Consider the following 23,801-nt stretch of genomic DNA (forward strand, 5'->3'; position numbering starts at 1 on the left):
GGAAGAGACTGGGTGCTATTCACATAAAAAGCTCTTCCAAATTAGCTGAGAATCTAAATGAGTCAGGTGAGTAAAGCTAAGGAAAGGCAATAAATACAATGTGACTTGACCAGTCATATATTTTGTTAGGAGCAGGGAAGACAAGGCACCTGAGTCTTTCAGACTCTCTGGTGGTGCAGGTCCCCTGCCCCATTTTGCTGTTTTCTGTTCAAATCCACAATTTTCTGAGAAACTGGCTGCACTGAAGGAAGCAGCCAGACTTAATTCTCAAAAGCAGAAGGCAAAGACTGAGCAGGGATGAACTTGTTTTGATGAGGCTAACTGCTGTGCACGTTGCTGCTGCCAGCTTTTAGTTGTCCATATAGAGCTTTCATTAACAACTGCTTTTCAAATGTTAAAGGTGCAGAAAGGTAGTATGCTTTATTCAAACCCTAGAATGCAGTTTCAGATCTAGCTGTAGCCTTTAACCATGCCTACTGAGAACATCACCCTTGGCAACATTCACACGGTTGGCTGGAGATACAAAGAGGGAAAAGATGACCTCAGTGACATATCTTGGATAGAACTGATAATTCTGACAATGTTAAGGCATTCTTTTTCTCTGCAACACACGATGTGTTGGGAAGTGATTAACAGTTCACAGAAATCCTGTATACATAACACAGTCATTTGGATTGATGTATTATTTATTCAAATGCTGAACAGCTTACCCTTCCTTCCCCTTTACTTATCATTCAGGTGGGAGGGAGCTCCACTCAGTACATTGTCTTTGAAACAGCAAATCTCGTTTTCCATTACTGTGAGTCCTGGTCCACAAGGACGCTTTGGTGCCAACCTCCCTCCTACTTGGGTGGGAGTTTGGTGTCAGAATAAATCCCCTTTATGTCATTTTGACTGTAAGGAAGAACCTTAATGTCTGCTGTAGACAGAGAATATTAAGGGAGTGGTTTCACAGTGGTAAACCTTCAGCAGAGGGCACAGGTAGCGGTCTGCAGCACAGCTACCCCCTCCCTTCCTCTCATCCTTACCCTGTGCCACTGTGAACCCAATCCCTCACACTCGCCAGTGCAGCTGTTTGCATGGCTTCTCTCTGTGTGGACGTGCAAAGTGAACCTGGGCTCAGACACAGACAGAGGTGACGGTTTGGTTTATGCAGTTATTTTTAAGCTGGTGAAGTTTCTTTCTTACAGTCACAGAACAGCCATGTCTGCGTTTGTGCTGAGGAGCTAAGGGAACGCTGCGTACTGGGACTACCACCAAGAATATGTCTCGTGAACCACAGCCTGTGCCAGGAGGGAACGGGTTGCCAACACAGAACTAGCACCTGGTGTAATGAGGCAACCATAAGGAGCCTTAGCATAAACAGAGACTAAACCCATAGGTACCACAACAAAAACATATGAACAAGGGACATGCTTCCAATGAGCAGTTTAGATTTCCTTCTGTTTTTTTTTTCTCTTTTCATTTTTTTCTTTTTTTTTTTTTTTCTTTTTTTGTTTCCTTTTGAATTAATGCACAGAAAGGGCTAAAAGAGAGGAAACTTCACTGTAGTGACAAGTGAAGGAATCAGGGACTCTTGCTTTTCAGACACTTTTTGTTTCTCTAGTCCCTTGGGAAGGGCAGGTGTTGGCCACGAGAACGGGAAACTTGCTATGAAAGGAGGAGGACTCAGGATGGTGGCAGTGGCTGTGGGCTGCTGCAACTCTGCTCTCATGAAGAGCATATTGCCTGCTTTATTTTCATGCCTCTTTCTGGCATTACAAAAGCGAGTTACAAATTTTACAGAGAAGGGGAATAAGGAAGGACAGGGGAAAGGGGCCAAGTGTGCTGGCCTAGGGCTCTGCAGTCCTGTTTGTCCTCTGATATTCTTCCAGCTCTGATTTCCGGTCCATGGCGAGTTGCAGCTCTTGCTTGATAATTTGGATCTGCTTCTCCAGCTCCGTGAGCTCTTGCATCACTGACGTCCTAGCAATACTGAGGGACTCTGCTTTTCCGTTGGTCGTTAAAGAAGCCAGAGTCTCCCTCCTCACCTGTGGCAGAGGAATGTCTTGGTGCTGTCGGACTGTCACCTCGTTTTGTCCTTCGTCAGTGCAGATGTACTTTTTCCGGTGACAGTTGCCTGTGTTGGCTGTATTCCACACAGCATGCTGGCTGTTCCCTACGTGGGACCTGAACAGAGAAGTGTGAGAGTTAGTACAAAATCAGAGCCTCCTCTTATGTGTATGCATCTCTTCCCTGTGATCCATCCCACTGGAGAAATATGATGCTTCTGTTATCAATTGTATGTATTATTTCTTTAATTATTATTACTCGAAAGCACAATTTATGAACACAAATAGCCAAATGCTTATGGTAAACTGCAGCTGAGACTTGAATCCTAAAATTCAAGTTCCCCCAACATTTTTTTTTTTTTTTCGTTGTTGAATTGCAGTACTCTCAGCTCCAGCATAGGAAGACTTAAGCCTGCCTCCAGAGCTCTCCGAAACCTTCGTGGATGCAATATCCAAAGTTTGTTACACCATTAAGGTGCTGTAATTTGTTCTCATGGAGGGGAAGGGGGTGCCTCGAGTTGGTGTGCAGAGACAAAGGGGAAAACATGTTGATTTCTCGTTGAAAGCTCCTTGTGCTTTGAAGGAATGGACCTGGCTTAATAACCTTGCAGCACAGCAACATGAGCTTCCCAGTGTGAGTTATTATCACTGTTATTTCTGATGTATTTTTCTTTCACAAATTGAAGCTCTTTGATAAAGCATTAGTTACTGCCATAGCTCCTGCTGCTTATGGCTGGCTGGTCTGGGAAGCTGGTTCTGACAAAGGCCCCAAACCAAAATTAGCACTTGGCTATCAACAAGCAAATGAAAACCTTTAGAGTTCAGCTACTGAGGCTGACAAGTTCTCTCTCAGAACAGACTTTAAGGAGTTCTGGAAAGAGTTGCAACCTGAGTAGTTTCCCCTCTGAGTAGTTACCCTCTTAAGTCCCATAATACAATTTTTTTCCACTTCTTTTCTGTATCTTGCTGCTTGTAGTAACTACACAATCCTCAGCAGGAGCAATATAAAGTGTAATAATGCAATTGATCTGAAACCTCTGGGTTGCATCTTGCTGTGTAAGTGTTGATTACAAGCTACTACACATTAGTGTAGTAGGTGTTTAGTTAAGTGTGTTAGGTGTTTTGAGCTAAACTCACCACAATTCTGTGCAAATGGCAGCTCAGACCACACTCAGACTACTATGCAGAAACACACATGGGCTGGGTGCTGTGCCAGCAGAATTTCTGGGGCAGCAGCACGTGCTCAGTCTGAATGATGAAAGAATACTTGTGCAATTCTTTCTCAGAGCTGTTCTCTGTAGGGCTTTTGGACATCACCTGCAAAATTTCTGCACTGCTCAGTATGTGGCAAATAGTTTAGCCCGTCATTTTTTTAATCATCAAAGATACAAACAGACGATCTAGTTCAGTCTAGAAGCTTGTACATGCTTCTTCTTATATCTGCTGACACTGGCACTGCAGTAACGAACTGAACAAAATGTACATTTATGTGTTCTGGCCAGAGTGACGTTATGTGGCGTTTCAGTCATGCCAAACACACAGCAGCAGCCAGGAAGACTTTTCTTTTCTGGATTCTGTCTCTACCCATCTGCAGAAAACCAATTACTGATGCCAGTGTCTTTAAAAAGTGCAGCGATAGCTTTGAGTTACTGGGCAAATGTTTAGTTTTAAGAGAATGCCTTGTGGTCCTTATTGCAATAGGTAAGTCAAATTGTCTGCTCTTCACAGCACACAAGCTACGAACACAAGGCAAGTCTGTCACCTACTTTTTCAGTAACAAGAGTTAAGACAAAGGCTTTCGAAAGGACTGCATTTTTTCAGGATTTTTTAGTACTTATTCTGAAAAATAATAAAGTTGAAAGTTTTTTAAACACATGTACCACTTGATCTGGCATTCACTGTGAAGCTATTGCACAGGGCATGTTCATCTCCTGGTTCTTATCTGAAGAAAACCAACAGCAACAGACCTAAAAATCTGAAAAGCCTGTGCTCTGAATGGAGTGCTTTTATTCTATTAAGGAAATCGCGAAAGAACAAGATTTCTAGATTTAATGTTTTTTGTTGGAAACAGCTCATTTTTGCTTCACTCCTTTGTCATGTCGTCATTTCTATTTGTTGTTGTTGTTCTTATATCTGATGTGTATTAGATCCATAAATAGACATTCTGGCAGAGAATACTTCATATCACAGTAATTTCTATAGTTTGTTTTAAAGGCATTCAAAAATTCCTACCTCTTTTCTGCTCGTTTTGTTTTAGTCTGGCGTTTGTCCTCAATAAATGAACTGTTCAGGGCACGATGTAATCTCTAGAGGGAAAAGAAATAAATTACTAAAAGCAAGATTAAAAATAGCTCCATAAATACATAAGCAATTTGGGCTTTGTGTGATGGACTTAAGCATAAATTATTTTGCATTTTCAAGGATACAAGCAATGTCTGTGCTTTGTCATTACAACAATCTATTTTTCCCATGGTTTCCTGAGAAAGGTTACTCTGAAAGGTGGATAGATAGTTGGCAAACAATCCTTGGAGTTATAATTATTCTGAAGAAAAGTCTTAGGAAACGGTGTTATTTTCTAAAGAAGCTCTTTTCACTGTACTGCTTGAAAACAATAGAAAGTCTTATTTTGCCTTTTTCTGCAACGTAACCTCTTCCTTTACAGCAAACACCTAGAGCAATTTTCTTCTATTATATTCCTTAGAATAATGGCATAAACTAGCCAGCACCTCCTGCACACATCAAAATTTGGGACCTGCTGTAGTAAGATAAAATCTTTCAGACTAGGATAACAGTATTGTTTTGGGTGTCCAAAAAATGTAAGGTTAAAAGGGCAAATGGAGAATTCTGTGAATTACGAATAATTCTAGCAACTCCTATATACTTCTGCTTTCACCCTTAAGTGAGCCTCTTCAAATTCCAGTAGCTGCTGCCATCCTTCCGATGTCATTCATCACTGCTCTTCTTACAACCTTTTATACATTGCTCTTTTCCAGCATGACTTTTATTGGGTCACTGCTGAATTCTTACCTGGCTTGTATGGAGCCAGTACTTCATCTTGGATTTCTTCTTGAATCGTGGTAGCACCAGTCTGTACACTATGTGCTCCCCAATGGTAGTAAGAATGGATAGAACAAACCCAATGCACAACATCACAAAGAGCCCAGAAAAATGCTTGATGCCCATTTGCAGTGTCTGTGAATAAAATCAAAAGGGGAAGTTAATGAAGAAAGCTGCTGGCTTATTTTAACAGACAGTTATATTTTCTTATTTGGAAATGTGGTCTGAGCGGATACGCAGCAGTCTGGATCCTGGTCACAACAAAGCCTTTCTGTGCAGCATGGCTACTTGAGAACTTGGTGCTATGTCACAGCAAATGGGAGTGAGATTCGGGCCATACAGAGAGTCATCACTCTGCTGTCTTGCTAATGAGATGAAGTGCTGAACATCAGAGAATCCAGTACTTACGGTGTCTTTGCACTTGCTTTTGTGAAAGCAAATACTGCTTCGAGGAATACAGTCAATGAACTGTAGAGCAAATCTTTCATCAGCAGTGAGCTAAGACTATTCCTATTTTCTGAGAACCGAACACTAACTGCCTTTTTCATGCTCTGCCCTTGATGGAAGATCATGGAAAAAATGTTTTGAAGTAGTAGCATAAACACAGCATCTCTCCAGTTGTTACATTAATGTAACTGTGTTATGAAAAACAGAGGCGCCCTCACCTTGACTTCCCCTGATCCACCCTTTTCATGTAGAGTAGGAAGTCTTTAATTAATTTGGATCTCTTCTTGTCTTCAATCGTGTTTGAAGTCTGTGGAATCATGTACAGCAGCATTTATACCAGAAACACCTGAACTGCAATGTGTGGGTCAGGCATGAGTATCATGTACTTTTATTTTCATGCCACCATAACCCACTTATGAATTTATCAACAACTTAAAAACTCTACCTAATAATTACTGCCCAAATAATACTTGGGAAATATTTCCAAGAATACAAATTTTACCCTTGTCTTTCTTTTGAAGAACTTTATTTGCCTTCTTGGTAAAAATTGCATGGGTAGTAGGACTATATGCCAGGACATGCCACCTGGATGATGCTGTCACACCTTGAATAATTGACCTGTTGAGTTTGTTGTTTGTGTGGTGAGCACAGGGACTGTGCTTTGTTAGCACAACAATTGTGCAATCTAGAAAATAAACTGGATTTAGTTCAAAGTTAGATCACAGAATTATTGGATCATTAAGGTCGGTAAAATCCTCTCAGATCACCAAGTCCAACCACAACCCATCCCCACCATGCCCAATAACCATGTCCCTCAGTGCTCGACCTCCATGTTTCTTGAACACCTGCAGGGATGGTGACTCCACTGCCATTTCAATGCATCACCACAAAAAGAAATTGTTCCTGATATCCAACCTGTGATAAATCACAATTTTTGATAAATCTTGTTAAGAGGTTATTTTAAGCTAAAGAGCTAATTTGTGATGAATTCACTGAAATTGAAGGCTCTGCAATCTTTTTTTTTTTTTTTCTGAGTTTCTGACAGCATTATTTCTCTCTTCTGGTTTCTATGCTTGGTTTCTGTTCTTTAGAACACAACGAAAGGAAGCAGTGTAACACATTTCTTTAACAAGAACAGAGCTTCAGTAGTATGAACACTTCTATGCTGCTCTGGCAATAGACCATGGCAACTGCAGTGGGGATTCCTGCACACCTTAGACATCTCCTCCAGCTTGAGCTTGGTGATTGATGCCATTATAGCACTAGCTGCAAAAAGAACAGTTGGCCAGCTCTTCACATAAAAAACAACTCTGTTGTCTACAGTAAAGTGTGCTGATTTATGCTGATGAGGTTCTGACTCACTGTCCTGTCAGCTCTGCAGAATAGTTTTCTCCCTTCCTTGGAAACAGGAGAAAGAAATTCCAACCCTGGCATCCCAGATGTGTTTTTCACTTGTAATGGATAGCTTCTGAAATTGTCCCAAACAAGACATCTTTCACTGGGAAGGGCAGTGCTGAAACAAGGCTTCAATAGTATTTCATCTAGCAATAAAAAAGATAACACTCTGAAAGAGCTGCCTGATAAACATCAGAGGGAAATCTTGAGAATAAATCGCATGCAAAGAGTTAGAGGAGAAATAACACAGTGTGCCTGACAGTCTGAGTGAGGATCTACACTGAAGTCAGCAGACTTACATACCCTTGTAACAAGGCAATTTATCAGCTCTTCACAGTTATTCAAGAAGCACACATATGTTAAAGAATCCCTCCTTTTCATAGCATCATGCTGATCAGTATGAAAGCAGCAAGCTCCAATACTTCTCTGTGTAGTTCTTTTACATTTGTGGTGTATATAGATTATATTTGGAAAGAGCAGCAATTGACTGCATTCTCTGTATATGATTGCATTCCTCTCTGCTGAAGGGGTCAGGTGCCTAGTCCTTTGCTGACAACATAAAAACAGCAAATACTTTCTATTCTGCAGAACTTTTTAACAATAAAAGCTCATAATGTGCCGTATTCTCTATTAACCGAAGGTGAAAGAACAGTTCTCCCTCCATGTTTGTAACCATACATTGAGGAGGTAGCTCCCTGTCTTTCAGAAACAACTCAATTATGCCTGTGTGGTGGCTCTGAAGCAATAAGCAACTAAAGGCAGTCCTGTGATAATTGCATGTGATGGGCGGTGAGGACACACTGGCAACAGCCTCTAAGTCATCTGCTGCTTACAAATGGGGAAACTGGCAATTTGTGCAAACCAACAAATACAAGAATGGTTGTGAAGGTATCTGCCTTTTTACATATCCTCAGAGACACATTTCTTATTCACTGACCCACATCTCCAATTGCTACCTAAACAGTCTGTGCTGCCTCTTCAGAGTTGTTTCCTTTTTTCGTTGGGCACTGAGGAGAAGGGAGGTGATGCAGAAAGCTCAATACTTGTCTTCTGCTTGTAGGGGAAAGCATGCAAAAACAGCACACAGTGTTTCATTACTGGATTTAATGTGCAAAACTCCTGCTTTACCCCCGTTACAAGAGACAACAATCTTCTCTCCTTCGTTGTACTGAGAGCAGTGAATAGGCCGTCAAATAATTTGAGGTCTAGAGGTTTGACTAGTTAAAAGCTTCTAAATATCACTGTAGACTCCCTGCAGGTTGACAGCACAGCACAGCCATTAATGCTATACAGTGCTGAACACAACACTAAGTAGAGATGTTAGGTTTGTATTAGCTATAATAGTAAAATAAGCTACTCTTTTTGATAGTGTTTTTCCCTCAAAGATTTTAGAAAGCTTTAGTGAGATCAGGCAGTTAGATTTTACAGCACCTTTGTAAAATTCCTCTGAAGAAAGAATTAATTCCAGCTTTACTAGGAATAAATGGATATAAAGAGCAGATTTTTAAAGACATTCAGGCACCTCTGTAGATTTCCAAAATCCTGCTGACACTGATGCTTATATTTAGGTAAGCAGACAGTATTAAAAACTGTCCTGTCCCCACATTGTAGCATTTCTTGCAGCTGCAGACAGGCATTCACCCATCCGTCCATTCGTCCATTCATTCATTCTTTATTCATTTATTATTCTTATGGCTTTGTGTGCTTTCAAAGAAGTGGCAGCATTGATGTAATATATATTTAATCTCTTTAGAGGATTGTCCATGGCAAAGACTGGTGACTATAGCTTCAGGGTATCAAGTGTCAAATTTTAAGATACTGTAAATAACTTCGTCTCACATTACAAGTTCCTTTCCCCTCTTGAGAAAAGTTCTGCACAGAACTGCATAAAACTCTCTTCTGTAATCAATCCTTTTCATTTAACTCATACATTACTCAACTCCTGTCAGCAGTAGGAAGAACAACAACACAAATACCATCAGAATTAGGCACTGGGCTGTCTGTTTCTGTGACATTACAGGCTGACGAATTGGGAGTAATAATTCTGCCTCCTAACATACACAACTCTTTTCTCCATTTGGACAGGTGAATCTAAATCTGATATTCATTTTCTAAGGAGCTCAAAAACACTTTTCCATACTGTGCTGCACGACTCAGTGCTCACATACTTGTTTCCCAAGGACCATGTGGAAAGTACTTTTCTTCCTTGAGCATGTGCAGACATCATTAGATCATCCCACAAAGATAAAAACCCTTTGCAATGTAGTGTCTGTGGTTTTATGACAACCTTTGTCAAGTTTCCAGTCCTGCAGTGAGCAAGGGCCAGCTCTCCTCCCACACAGTATATGTGCAGGCTGAGGAAATCCTGACAGCAGTAACTTTGTTCCTACTCTTTGTATAGTTTTACATGGACTGATATAACCACATGTGACTGATGGAGGCTTTTCTTGATTAGCCAAATAAACACAAGCACTGCTTTTCTTCTTGTGGGGGGCCTCACTGACATTTGCAGTGCACCAGTGACAAGTGCACCAGAGCTTCAGGGAGACGGGGAGAAACCCGGCTGTTGTAAAGTGACAACAAAATGGAATCCTTGAGGACACTGGTCAAACTTAGAGCACAAAGACTGATTGCCAGATGACAATGGGATAAAATTACGGCAGGATGAACAAGGCACTGTCTGATGATGTATCCTGTGCAATACTGAGGCCAAGGATCACCAGTGTGGGCACCAGACACAGCAAACCAAGTTTTGGCAATTTCTTCCAAGATTCCAGAGAACAGCCATTGGTGGATTCCACCACTGATGAGAAAGGATGAAGGGACCATGCTGTCACTGCATGCAATAGAGGATAGTGTGACTTTTTGTTCCTTCTATTATTTGTTAGGACTGAATTGCCAGTCCATGTGCCAGTCAGTCTTTAAGCTCCAGAGCTTCAGAATAATCAACCTTTCCAATTAAATGGAAGTTAAAATTTAAATAATAACATTTTTGAAAATGTCCCATAAGAGCTATTAAGAAGTCTGTATATATAGCTAGCTGCCTCCAGCAGCTGACCATCCCCTGGCCGTTCTCTTTCATACTTTCCTGAGAAACCTCTCAGTGCCAACTCACCTTCTGAGCACTCTACCTTGATCACTGCTAATTGGTCCTAACAGTAAATACCACTGCTAACTGATGTGCAGCTTTCCTGTTCAGGTTATTCACTGCCTGTGGTAACAACTGCTCAGTGCTCAAGCTGTTCCACTCCCATGAGCAGGAAGCTGCAAAGCTGCCAGTTCCCAAAAGTTCCATAGGAAGAAGGAATTTACAGTCCCACCTTGGTTCATCCTTTTCTTGACTAGCTGTTCTATGATTCATGCTGACATGGCAATGGGAGAGGAACAGCAGACTGACGAATGTCTAAATGTATTACAAGTAAACTGAAAATGCCACAATTATTAGGTCCAGGTGTATCCTTCCACACAATGCTGTGCTCCAGGTAGAGGCACACAAAGAAATATGTTTGAAGCTAGAGCATTGCAATTTTACATAAGGAGTATTCATGTGGTATTGCTACTGATCAGCCATCAGTAGGAACAGTTAAGGTTACCAGCTACTGCTTTCTGGGCAATAAAAAGCTTGTTCTTATTACGAAAGTAACAAATTCTGTTCTAATTCTAGGGTCTGGCATCAGAGGAGATGGATAGATCAGCATTTCCCTGGTGCAAATACTAGTATAAGAAGGGAAGGGAAGAACAAGGAAAGGAAGCAGAAGATGCAAATGTATCAAAATGTTCACAGTGGAGGAAGGTGGAGTCTGAATCATCTCGAGACTTTGTTGGTATCTAGAAGGGAAGAAGCTAGGGAAAGATACAGGCTTGGACACGGAGCATTCCCTTCATGTCTTTTGTCTGTGTGACTGTTAAGCTCTCACTAATAGAATCTTAAGCACTTAACACACATGACACATTTAACTGGAACTTCTGACAGCATCTTTTGGGGCTGCTGCAGTTGGGCTTTTGGGTAAAGGTGCCACATGCTGATGTAAGTGACAATAACATGGTAAAGCTGCCTTCCAATGTGGTTAAAGCCTCTGAACCACAGAGGCTCATGTTACGTTTTCACACTTAGTGCAGGGTCACTTTTAATTCAGAAGACATGGGGCTTTGCCTTGCTCTGACTTTAGATTGTTCCAAAAGATAGTTTTCTGGCCAATTTTTGACCTCTCTGCCCTCTTTTAAAATGCAAACACTTAATAAAAGTATTTAATTGCTTCACTGGGAATTAATAACAAAGTAAGTCTGTTTCTCCAGCTTTAAGACAGTTAGGGTAATTAATATAATTACCATCTGGTAATTTTCATGCGATGTAATTCAAAAGACTGTGTTAAAGTGCAGAATTAAAAAAGGCCACTGAATGAAGTGCTTGTCAGGAACAAATTTGTAAGCTCCATTAAAAGCAAATTCCTCCAACAACTGTCTTGTTAGATCATATAATCTTTAGATAACCCAGATCAAAAATAGCAGTGAATGCACATTTAACTATACTTTTGTGTGTCTATGTATATTGAAGCAATCACAAAAAATTGAGTAGGTTGAATAAAAATAAACTGGATTTTCAGATGACCACTGAAGAGCAGGAGTCAGAGCTCCAGGAGCCTGTACTTCCTTTACAGGAGAAACTGGCCATGCTACTACATCCCTGGACAACAGGAGGGCTGGTTTAATACTCGGCTAAACCTGCTCTGAAGAGGAGACAACAAACTCTAGCCGTGTGCTTTGTGAGAACACGTAACTGATGTCTTTTGGAACACCTCTGAGTTAAAAATCTATGTTCTGAGCGGCAGGCATGCTGGATCTTTTGATTTCTCAGTACTTTATCTTTTTTACTTGACAGTCTTGAGAACTTGAGAAAAACTGCTATTCCGATAAGAGCAGCCTTTTTTCTCATAAATAATGCCTATATCTTCAGCTGCCACAAGCTGGCATAACTCCTCTGATTTAATACCAGTCTGTAAATCCATGAGGATTTGCTTCCATTTCCTGTAACTGTACTTCGATATGAGAACTGCTTCTTGTTCTTGTCAGTACTCAGCACTGTCTTTTGGTGGGCCTTTTCTTTTATGAACTGTTTTTGGTATAACAGCCTGCTACCTATGCTAGGAAGTGGCTAGGGTTACATCAGTAACTTGGGGTGTATTAAATTCCTGCTCTCTCTGCTTCTTTCACTCCTGTCATTATTTGTGTATGCAGCCACCACTGCAGAGTGAGATGGTCCAGAATCCATGGCAGCAGTGATGCACATAATGGAGTGGAATCAGACAGATCTGTTGTACAGCAAGCAGATCACATTTTCTAACACAACATTACATATCCTGTTTGTCCCCAGATGTGCTCTCTGACGCGTGCTCTGCAAGCCTAACATAGCAGCACGGCCTTGCTGATGTTTTCCTTGTGCTCTGACCTCAATGGTTTTGAGAGTAACGCCTCCTGCTTCTAATGCTTAATGCTTCCCTGCAGCTGCATGCCATCTCTATGTCTGTGTCATGTGGAGAATGAAGAGAAGTAATTGGCAAGTTGGGCGCAACCTCAGCACTTTCAATTAGGTCACACATCATTCATCATTTACCTCTGTGACAGCAAAGCTTCTTTTCCCACATGGAACAACTTTGTACCACTTGTCATGCAGAACATCCATGAAGCCATGGGATTTGTACTGGCTTATCAGCTCGGAGATGTTGGAGGTGAGTGGAGAGTTGGGGGGAAGACCAATGCCATATCCTGGAAGGAAAAACAACAGTCATCTCTCTTACTGGCTTTTTTTGCTGAAGTGCATTGTTTTATACTATCAACTGCCAGCACGGCAGAGCAGGCTGGTGTTCAAACCTGGATGCTTTCCATGGACTGAAAATGCTGAGATGAGACTTCTTCGTGTGCAAGTAGTTTAATACAAACAGGATATGTAGCTTCAAAATGATTACAGTCACAAAAGTAGTATGTAAAAATGGAGATTCAAAAAACCTAAGATGTCAGTACAGACAGATAAATAAATCTGTCGTGTCCAGAAGCACAGCCTTCACACTGCTTTTACCATAGGTTCTTCTGGTTTACATTGCTTTAACACTGCAGAGGAGCCTTAATGCCAAGTAAATGACTATGTATACCTTTACACTGTTAGAGCAGTAGATGTGACCGTGGTGTCAGATGTGGCATTTTTTCTTCCTGTGTATTTTTTGATGAGAAGCTGCACACATGCCCATGGGAGTAGTCTGTATTCTTTTCACCAAAATTTAAGCCCCAGGGGCTGGGGCTTTCCTTTATTGCTGTTCTGCTCTGGACAGAATTTAATTATTATTTGTTGTTTGGCCACTTCAGGGTGCTGGTACAGGACTCAGACTAAGTGCAGCAGGGTTCAGGAACTATAAATACGGCCTGCTGCTTTAGAGAAGGGTGTATATTGTGCCTATATTTGTAGCTGAATATATCTGCTAACAGTGAAGAAATGGTTTCAGAGAAAGCACAACCAGGGCTCGTTAATACATTTTCGGCACTTTTAACTGTTTCTCAGTCGGGTGCTATCAAAGACCAGCTCTTTTAAAATGTATATTTGAGGGTTGCTTTTTTTTCTGCCTTCTGTAACTGACTCAAAGTTGTGAAAGCTGGTGGTTTCCTTCAGTAGAGCTGACCTGAGACTTACATAACTACACATGCATGGTGGAACATGCTGCTCCGCACACGTCCTGCTACAGCCTGGGCTCTGAGCATCTGTCCTCCTCAGTAACACAAAGACAGGAAGAAAACGTATTGCTTTCAAGTCTCTGGTGCGAATTCAAACAGGAAGCACTGACAGAGTGAAATTAAACATTCTAGAAAATCTCTTGAGCTGCTGGCTTGTAGCTGAAATTAATTTATCTCTCGGCTTCCACCAGTCTTCCTTCCTTTTGCCTTCCTCCTTCAGCTGCAGCAGTTCTTTAGGAGATTGTTTTAATGTGCAATGGGAACAGCCAGCCAAATCAATTGCTCTGGGAGGGAGGGAAGGAGGAACTTCAATCACTTTCACTGCCCATCTATTGCAAAAGTGATTCCTGAAGATTAACAGTGCTAAGTGTTTGCTCATGCTGCAGGTGGCTCCTGACCAGCTTTGCTTCCATGCTGCCTTCTGCTCTGCCCCTCTGAATACAGCAGGGCTGCAGGACCAGTAAGGCTCTGCAATTTGGATGCACTTAGTGACAGATCCAGCAGGGATCCCACCTGGCCTTTAGAAAGGGAATGGTGAAATTGTGGAACGGCATTTTGAATACACTTCACTGAATTCTGAAAAGCGAGCCTAGAGAAGCAAGCCTTATCTCAGGAGCAGCTTTATTTCAGTGCGAGCAGTGGGATGGGCTGTGCTTCCTGCCTGCTGGAGACAGATCACATGAGTACTGAATAATTCCTATACAGAGTATGGCAACAGATGGTGTGAGTGATCTGAAAGCTCAAAAAATACACAAAAAAGGGCAAAGCCTTGGCTCTGCTTAGTCACTCAGAATGCTACCCATTAGCTTAAAGGGGTCCTCAGTTTCGCATAAGCAGTTTCAATCAGAATACCAAATTACAATATAGCAAATGCAACATATGTGAAATAAAGCACCATGCTGTAAAATTCATTATTACCTTCAATGGCAAAGGGCTTTCCCACAGTTAGAAGCTTGCAGTCGGCATCTATGGATACTTCGTAGTCCAAGAGAGCTTTATCCATAATGAAGGCATCAAGTTTCTCTGGGTCATTCCTGCATTCAGCATCAAAGTCACAAACAGAAACACTTCACAGTCCAAGACTCAGAGGTGCGCACTGAACATTTATCTGTCTGGTTCTCTAGAGGCATAGCAAAGGGAATCAGGAACTTGTACTTTAAATGCTAAACTGATAGACATTTTGAAGGAGGGAACTGTGCATGAAAGACACAACCTTTATGCACCCAAAGCAGGGCAGCAGGGCTAGGGCTTACTTCACTCTCATGAAATACCTGATCTGAAAAATGGAAAAGACTACAAGCCAGACTTTGGCTCAGCTGAAAAGCAGCACACATTATTGGAAGAGAAGAACAAAATTGTTAATACACTTATGCTGTCTTGGTTTTCTTTGTGATGTCGAAATTGAGATCATTAGAGCAAAAATGCAAGAGGATAACTCATACAAAAGTGTTCCTCTTCCTTTCTCCTGAGCATGTGGTATATTAATTTCCTTCTCTCAGATCAGCTCTTCTCTGTGCTAAGCCTTTGTGAACGCAGAGGATTCAATTTTACTAACCTAATAATTAGTGAATAGCACACCTACAAAAGCTGATGGTACAAAAGAACAGTTGCATTGCTTGCTTTCATGTGACCAAAGGGCTGCACCTTCCATCTTCATCCTTGTCTCTGTAAGGGTCAGGATGTTCTCCTAAGTTCTCTAAAAGTTACATTACTTTTTTGATCTTATAGAATGATTCCAGCTTAACTCAAGCAAAGGACTGCCTGTATTTTATCATTAGGATGGCTCTGGGAAAAATACGTAAAAAAGAAGCAACTTCTGGTGGAAATTCCTGAGTCCATCCATTATGCAACTTCTGTGCGTAAAATGCAGTATTTCAGGTGTGTCATCACTTCTGCAGTGTCCTAGCAGAAAGAATCAATTGTATGATTCCAGATTGATAGCCATAACTGTCTTTGAAACATAAGGACATTATGATTTCCTAAAGCAAGTTTCAGTTACTTTTTACATGTCTAATACTTTTATTCATTTTAATGACAAACACTCTAAGGGTTCTCCCTGACAAACTCTCCTACTAGCATGCTGAAGATGCTAAGGATCTTCATTCTCAACTTTTGCCTGGACAGCAATGTTTTTTTCTGAGCGTTTATCACTGCCTGGTGAAGGTCTCCCATGCACAGAACATTGCCAGAATTTAAACACTGCCTATGCTTGATGGCAGCCTAGCAGTTAACGCAATATACCACTTCCTGTGCTCTCCAAGTAGTAGGTGACCACATGCTTGCTGAAGTGAAAGTGGGAAGCTCATCACCACCTCACTGCCGCGTGTTCTGGCCGATGGACCAGATGTGCTGTTGCATGCAGAGGCTCACTTTAGATATGCTACTCCATCTGGGGTTGCAGGGACATTGTACCGCCGCATGTACTCGTGCATCTCAGGAAAGCTTTGCCTCACGTAGTCTTCCGCACTGCTTTCTCGCACAGTTCCAAAGCGAAACCCTTGGGACGGGTGATGGAGCTAAGGAGGTGAAATGACAGATTAGCAGCATCATTCACACAGGATAACTTGGTCTCATTTGTGAACGTTTGTCAGAAATTCTCAGTGCTCATAGGCCTGTATCAAATCTTTTCCTACAGCCAGCTTGTCATTTCACTGAAGTACACACAGACTTACCAGATCACTCATCAGCCTGTTTATGTACTCAGGATTTTCTTCACACCATGAAATATATTTCCCTTGAGACACCTAGGGCCCCACAATCTAAATGTGGTATAATTTGTCAGTCAAAGTTTCAGCAAGTATCAGGACAACCTTCCATACATGCTAGGACCCATTCCCTGAAGCTCTGGTTAGACAGCAGAGTCTGTTATGGAATAATATTGACTCCTTAAGAATGAAGTTTACTCTTCTGCAGAAGGGTAACACCACCTTTTCATTTCTAGAAACTGGGAAATCAAGTCCCAGACCACTTCTGTCTTTATTATCATTCTCTGCAGAGAAACTGAGACTGAATAGTTGTGGACATTAAGTCTTCCTTGGCTGAAAGGAGAAGAACACCCACAGTACAGCCAGTTATACATACAATTTTTGTATAGAACGTAGACACAGTTGTGCATCCTTTTCACAACTGGCAAGCAGCTTAATACCATCTGTATTAAAGTCTGGAATTGGTTAGATGTTCGTAAATTTCAGAGACCTGTGTTTTTACAGTATCCTCTTTGTCTTGGGAGCACTTAATACACCTGAAAATGAAATTTTAATGGTTCAGGCAGTGCCCTCTAGTAAGTCAAACACTGCCCCAAGATAGCTGCATGTTGCCAAGTGCAGGCTAATTGGAAGGCCTTCAGCAACGTGCCTGCCTTCGAAAAGTCAAGATTTCAGAGCTCAGTAAAGCTAAGGCTGAAGAAGATGGGTTCTGCTTGCTTCCTAGGAAGCTGAAGGTCTCCACAGCAGTCTGTAATGATGATCTCACCATGGCCATGCTCTGCTTTGCAAAGAGCAAGCAGAGAGGCATTCTGCCAATCCATCTGTCTCCCTGCATTATCATCTATGCAAAAGAGAGTGCAGAGCAACACAAAGTTGTACAGAAGACTTTGCCCACTCTTCAATGACACTGTGGATAAAAGACTATTCCCGGCTTTTAGAAAAATAACACGTATGATGTAAACTCATCATCATCTAGTTCAGTCTGAAAGGAATAGAAAGGGTATTTTAATGGTATTCTGATTATCGTGGAACCTGTAGTTTATTTCTGGAAAGTGGGCAGGTGCTTTTTCCACACTGTGCTTTGCTGACCTGGCTCTTGTGTCCCAGAAATAAGCCCTGCAACCCAGAAATAAGCCCTGCAAACCTGTGGGCATGGAGTGAATCTGAACATGTTTTTTGAGTTGTCCTGGCCTGGATAACATGAGGATGCACAATGCAAGGACTGCCTCCATCAGGAGCTGGCCACCAAGCACACTGTGCCAGAAGGTCTGTGGGCGCAGAGGGAAATGTTCTTGCCTGTAAGTGTGGAAGCAGCATTTAAGTGCCAGAAGACATAAATAACAGAGAGTGGTTTTGTGACAATACATCATGGAGCTTTCCAGCACAATGTTGTCCATCTAGGTCTAGTCTAGCTTCCACACATCAAGGATAACTTCCATAAAGAATGAACTTGGACAGGCTCTATGTACTTATGCTGTCCTAGGAAGTAATCACCACAGTAAATGTCAGTTCTTCAGGTTTTATTTGTTGTCAGTTTCAGTGAAGAAAGAAACAACATCACAAGGTCTAGACTATGACCTATATTAACCTTCCAAGTCAGCTGAGGTGTTTGCTGTGACATTTGTGGTCCACCCAGTAATGGCAACTGTAGTGCAACAACTGATCTGAAGACAGAGATGGCTGATGCCTGAGCTCACTGGAAAGCATCTCGCTCTGTCACCAGCAAAACAATTCTAAACTCCATGGGAAAGACAGGAACAGAGAAAATAATTGAGCCTATCTCAATTTAACAGTTTTATGTAGGACTCTGTGTGCTTTGCTCTACGTTGGGCATATTGTCAAATTTCACCACAAATAATAACAACAGAGGAACATGGATTAGACCAGAAGTCCATCTGGCTTAATATCCTGTCTCCAGCAACACCATATGCCTGGTGGGAAGTCTGGAAAAGTCTGTATAGGAAAGTTGTGCAGTGCACACAGTGAACACAGTGCTCTTCCTGCCTCCAGCATTCTATGTTTTTTCTTAAGAATAATTATGCGACTGCAAGACTGTATTTGGTGACTCTTGACTCTTTTAATGAAGGATAAATCTTAATAGTATTCTAATCCTGTATGCCTCTTGTCACTTCTGCTTTCTTCTTACTGCTGCTTATTCACATGTGGAAAAGACTTACTTTCAGCTATACTGAGCAGCGGACTAACAAAGCAAAATGCTGCCAAAAGCAGATAATGGACTACCTGCACTATCCTTGCTGCCTAATCCACTAAGGCTCCTGAGGGCTACTTGCTTCAGTGGAAGATAAAAACTCCAGGATTGAAACAAGGCTCTTCGGCTTTCATTGTGGTGTCACTGTTGCTTTCTTACTTTCAGTAGTCATCTCTGGGAAGATTCTGTGAAAAGACGGAAACCAAAGTATCTGTATGCTAAGAGTACAGGTAAATGGCAGTCTTTGTGTGAGTCTTGCCTTAGTAATTGTCTTTTTAGATTTTTCTTTCCTGTTTCTCATGCTGTTTCTTCTGTGTTTCTCAGACCTGATGAGTTCTATAACAAAAACAGATCTTTCCAAAAACAGATAACAGGATCCTAACGCCTAGGACTTAGAGAAATCCCTGAAAACCTGACTCTAAACAAACCTGCATTTGAAGAATCACAATCTGGAGATTCAGGAGTGGATTTATTTTTTAAACTGGTGATTGTGGGAGACAGTTACTTAGTGTTGGTATCACTAATAGCAAATATAAAGGCTGTTTCACTCAGAAGATAAGCTGTCCAAATTATAGGAATTTCTAGATACGCAGAGACTGCATTTCTGTGTAAACTCCACTGAGTTTTTTTTACTCTAAGCCTAGCTGGTACTTAAGGTGAATAACCATCACAAAGCACACCTTGGGCAAAATGTGTGTATTGACCTGGAGATCTGCTGGTGATGCTACTATGTTTAAAATAAATAAATGCAATGACTGCAGATCCATCTCCAAGTGGTGGTATGAGCTTTCTTGGCACTCAGCTCAGCTAATGTTACAAGAGCCCTCCAAAATCAGGTATCTATCTATTGCTGCAAGAAATCACAGGATCAGAGTTTGTCTTCATCTAGAGAGAAGCTTTCATCCTCTTCATGAAGCAAGAAATTCCCACTCTGATAATGCACTGAACAAACTAAAAAGACAGTTAAGGATACAGAAGAAATCCCTCTTTATTCATCTCTTTCTCAGCCATACTTCCCTTCTAAAGGCCTGGGAGAAAAAGAAATCACTCTTTATTCCAGAAGGATCATTGCTCCTGAATGTAAGGACTCCTCAACCAGTAGTGCACTTCTATGCACTGCACAAGAATTGAGTATTGCTGCCACGCATGGGACTGCCTTCTGTGAGCTGGCATTAGGATATCAGGCAGCAAGACCACCATCACAAACTGCACGCTGCAGTGCAGAGCGACGGATCTGGAGAAGCAGAAGAGCACCACCAGGAGCTGCGGGAGGATGGAGCAGAGCCCTGCTGCACCTGGAGGGATCTGGGTGCATTAACCATAGTTGAGAACCGAAGGGAGATGGATGGTTTGCAGTCTTTCAGACTGAGTCCTTCCAAAATGAATCGTTCTGTAAATAATGCTGGTAGGATTATCACCTTAAAAGCTGAACGTAAGAGATACCTGACATTCCAGAGGTTAATTAAAGCTCTGGGCTGCATCCCATTAGAATATGATATCTGTGCTGGCCTGGCAATGGAACAATATGCATAAAACCAGATTTATGGAGTAGTTAAAATACTTCCTGGGTTAAAAAGCTATTTCGTGTTGGTGGGTAGTGGCTCTCCTAAAAAAAAGGAATATTGAATACTGCCAGCTAACAATTGCACTTTTGCAGCTGAAATGGTCGAGATGAAGGATTTCACAAAATCACAGAATTGCAGGTGTTGGAAGGGACTTCTGGAGATTGAGTCCAATCTTCCTGCTAAAGCAAATCTCCTATCATATTTTGCATTAGTAAAATTAATTGTTTTATATATGAAGCACTGGTGCATACCATGAATGGCTATGCTAATTCGGTTTCTCCCAGATTTTGTAAATCATCTCCTTTATGCTATGAGAGCTACTGCATGTGAGGCTGTGAGACATGTGGTGCCTACCATTCAGACCTGGGATAGTGCCTGGGGCCAACTCAAGAAAGAAAATATGGCCACGAGAGCCCTTGCAGGAGAGGGATGCAGAACCAGATGGAGCTGAGTACTCGGCTTCTTCAGTCTGTAGTCTGACTGCACAGATGCAGGGCTGTGAAATACAGGACCTAACGATCTTGGTGCATAGATCTAGGGCAGACAGATCAGGAAGATGACTCATCTTCTATGAAGACAGAACTCTTGGGAGGCCTATGAAATGCTGCTGGGAAGAGCAAGTCAAAGGTGCAGAAGGCTAAAGATCTTTGGAAATGAGAAGGGTTTCTGTACCTGGGGCTCCTGAGGATATTCATCTACCGTAGGGTTCATGGGTTATGCTAGTATTTCTAAGGACAAATCTCACTGTGTAAGAAAATACTGTATCCAAGGTAGGGGTAATGTGATTGTTTCCAAGTGCTGAGGAGGTAAAGTACTTAAGTGCTGAGGCAAGGAGGTCACGGAGCATCCAAGAAAAACCCAGAGTTCTGCATAACATTCAACCTCTATGAAAGCTCCAGGAAAAGCTTTGGGATGCCTCCGAGTTTACTTGTATAACACTGTGCTACTAAAAAATGATGTTTGTGCTGCTCACTGCAGATACCAGTTCCACTGGTTTACCACCTTACTTCTGCATGTTCTTAGTTTTCGTCTTGTTGTTAAAACATCTGCTGAGTGGGAAGTGGAGAGCTTGTGTTTTATTTGGGAAGATGTTGAGAAGAATTGGGTATGTACATACATCTATGCCTTGGGGTGCCAATTATGCATGAAAATACCAATGTGATAAAACCAGAGGAGCAGAAACAGAAAAATAAAATCCTAAATGTCAGGGATTTTGAATTACTTGGCACATTCCAGTTTATGTAATACAGTGCCACTGCATTCAGTACCATCAGCCAGGCTGAGATCACCTAGACTTAGACTTGAAAATACTTAGGCATAGAAATGTCCTGTTCAAGTTGGGATTTAAAACTGAAAATGCATGAGATACTGCTAGGAGTTGACATAATCCAAAGTTTGGCTGTTAGGCTGTGGGGCCTTTATAGCAGGCTCTGGTTTCTGAATGAACTTTCATTGCTGTGTAACTAGATTGGGCTCAAAGATTTTTCCCCTTTGGTGCCCTGCTCACTTTATCTACCATCACTTTGAGGTTTGCATCACATTTTGGTTGTCATGTATTTTTGCTGCGTGTAGGAAACCTTACATGTTCAGAATATAAACACAGTGAAAAGATTTACCTCAGTCCCAGAAAGGCGAACAATAGAATAGGTGTAGTGAACCTACCCAGTGGGAAGAGCAGTTTTTTCTTGAGGAAGTTCTGTATCACATCCTTGTGGTTCTCCTGAGAAACTAGCTTTCTGCATATGTACATAAGGGAGAGAAGTACACTGATTGCCTGATTACAATGCTTCTTCTGTATTTGTCAATTTTAATAGAAGCCTGTTACCGAGATGCCAGACTGCATCAAGACTACTTAACGAATGGAGCACAGCGGGGTCTCTAAGTGACAGGAGTTATGCTGAAGTATGAACTGGCCAGGTGGATTTCTGGCTTTGCTTCCTTCTGATTCAGTGGAGTTTGAGCTTGCAGGGAACTGTAGAGATAAGCAAGTTCTTAACACTCTCTTTTCCAGAGAAACTGCTGGGAAGTGAAATCGTGGCTATCTCCAACAAGCAGAGAGATCAACATTATCCATACATGACTGACATCTAGGAAATGCCTTCCCAGCATTTGATTAATGGGATGCAGTACCTGTCTCACCAACTTTAATTCAAGACTGTTTTGTGCACCTTGATAGCTGGTGGGAGGAAGAATGCTTCTGGAGCTCAGTTTCCAATTAGTATCTTAAATCATCAATGTGATTTCATCATTCATCCAAAATACACCTCCATGAAGATGAGGACAACATATAGTGGGATGCAGTGGTAGTGACAGCACCCTGAGTGAGAGATGCAGAGGTCACACAGATTCAGCTTTCAGTGCCACCTGTGATACTGCTTTTCAATTTTAAGAGGGTACAGAAAGGGTGAACACAGCTGAAAGCATTCTCCTAACTTTCATAAAAAAATTCTGAGGAAGAACTGTTGTAAAAAGGCTTCAGTAGCTCTGCCTCATACTATTGTTAGTTGCTTGGTGTAACACCTCTGCAGTGTTTAATGGTCAGTGCATTCATCAGCAGCTGTGCTGTGAGTGCCAACACGATCTGCACCAGGGAATTGCTGCAGACATTGGAGAAAATGTTCAGTTTTGGCTGTTAATTGCTAGAGAGTGGTGGCATCAAGTGCTCTGCTCTGCTGTGAAAAACTGACACACTTTTAGAGTTCTGCTGCTTTGCTGCAAGCCTTTAGGAAGCAGTATAGGTTTTTATTCTCCCTTACATAACCCACACACTTACACGGTCATATAGCTTCTCATGATAGATTTCTCATGACTGCTGACAGAAGAAATGCAACTGCTGATACTAACCAAAGTTTCAGAGTAAAAAGAACAAAACAAACAAAATTTAAAAGGATACCTACAAAGTATAACTTATCTACAAGTTCATGGGCTATTCCCTACTTATCTACAAGAATTTCTGAAAGCTAACTCCAGTGCATATTTATGGGCTGCAGAGGGGGATGAAAGGAAATTATTCATAGTGAAGCACATGAATTTTATGTTTTAGCAGATGAAAATTCACAGCTGTACTTCTGGAAGCATAAGCTTTGTTTAGCTGTCCCATGTGTTCGGGCTTGAGATGTGGAGGTGTTCCTAGGGTCTCCAGGAGATGGTGTATGCAGGATACGTCTGAAAGCTCACTATCCTTTCCCTGTTGAGTAAACTGTCAGCAGAGCTGATTCTTGGTTTGTCAGGATAATGCCATATTTTGTTAAATATTTTTGTAATTTTGAATTCAGCTTGACTAGGTCATTAGTTGGCATAAATCTTTACAGCTCCACTAAAGTAAACGAGTAGATTTAATCTGGGAACCAATGCACAGTACTGAGTTTTTCCTCCTATATCTCAACATGATTGCAAATGAAAACAAAGTCAAACGTAGGTCTCTTAAAAACATAAAGGCTCCTTCTGTGAGTGGTAAGAATAAATTTTAAGATCTGCTTTACTTTCTTGTGTGCTGCAGAAACTGCTTTGCTACAGGGTGCAGAGTGGGACTCGAGTCTGAGCAGGTATTAATTTCTGAGGATTGCTCTGCTGATTGAGTTTTCTGGGCAATATCTCAGTGCAATAAGCTCTGTAAGAACAGAACAGTGATGAATATAAACTTAAGGATATG

The 23,801-nt window shown here is 41.5% G+C and overlaps 1 protein-coding gene across 1 annotated transcript in view; it reads right to left on the bottom strand.

Moving 5' to 3' along the window:
- Positions 1-400: 400 nt before the first annotated feature.
- GRIN3A (glutamate ionotropic receptor NMDA type subunit 3A) overlaps positions 401-23,801 on the bottom strand; it is a 68,088-nt gene continuing 44,687 nt past the window's right edge. Inside the window, exons 4-9 of the mRNA XM_052700872.1 lie at positions 16,041-16,186; positions 14,589-14,704; positions 12,562-12,713; positions 5,079-5,243; positions 4,284-4,357; positions 401-2,169 (exon numbers count right to left, since the gene is read on the bottom strand). Of these exons, the coding sequence (XP_052556832.1) occupies positions 1,833-2,169; positions 4,284-4,357; positions 5,079-5,243; positions 12,562-12,713; positions 14,589-14,704; positions 16,041-16,186 (990 nt within the window). The 3' untranslated portion in view covers positions 401-1,832. The remainder of the gene's footprint in view (positions 2,170-4,283; positions 4,358-5,078; positions 5,244-12,561; positions 12,714-14,588; positions 14,705-16,040; positions 16,187-23,801) is intronic.

This window comes from Tympanuchus pallidicinctus, unplaced genomic scaffold, assembly GCF_026119805.1.
Source record: "Tympanuchus pallidicinctus isolate F22 unplaced genomic scaffold, pur_lepc_1.0 scaffold4, whole genome shotgun sequence".
Classification (NCBI taxonomy): Eukaryota; Metazoa; Chordata; class Aves; order Galliformes; family Phasianidae; genus Tympanuchus; species Tympanuchus pallidicinctus.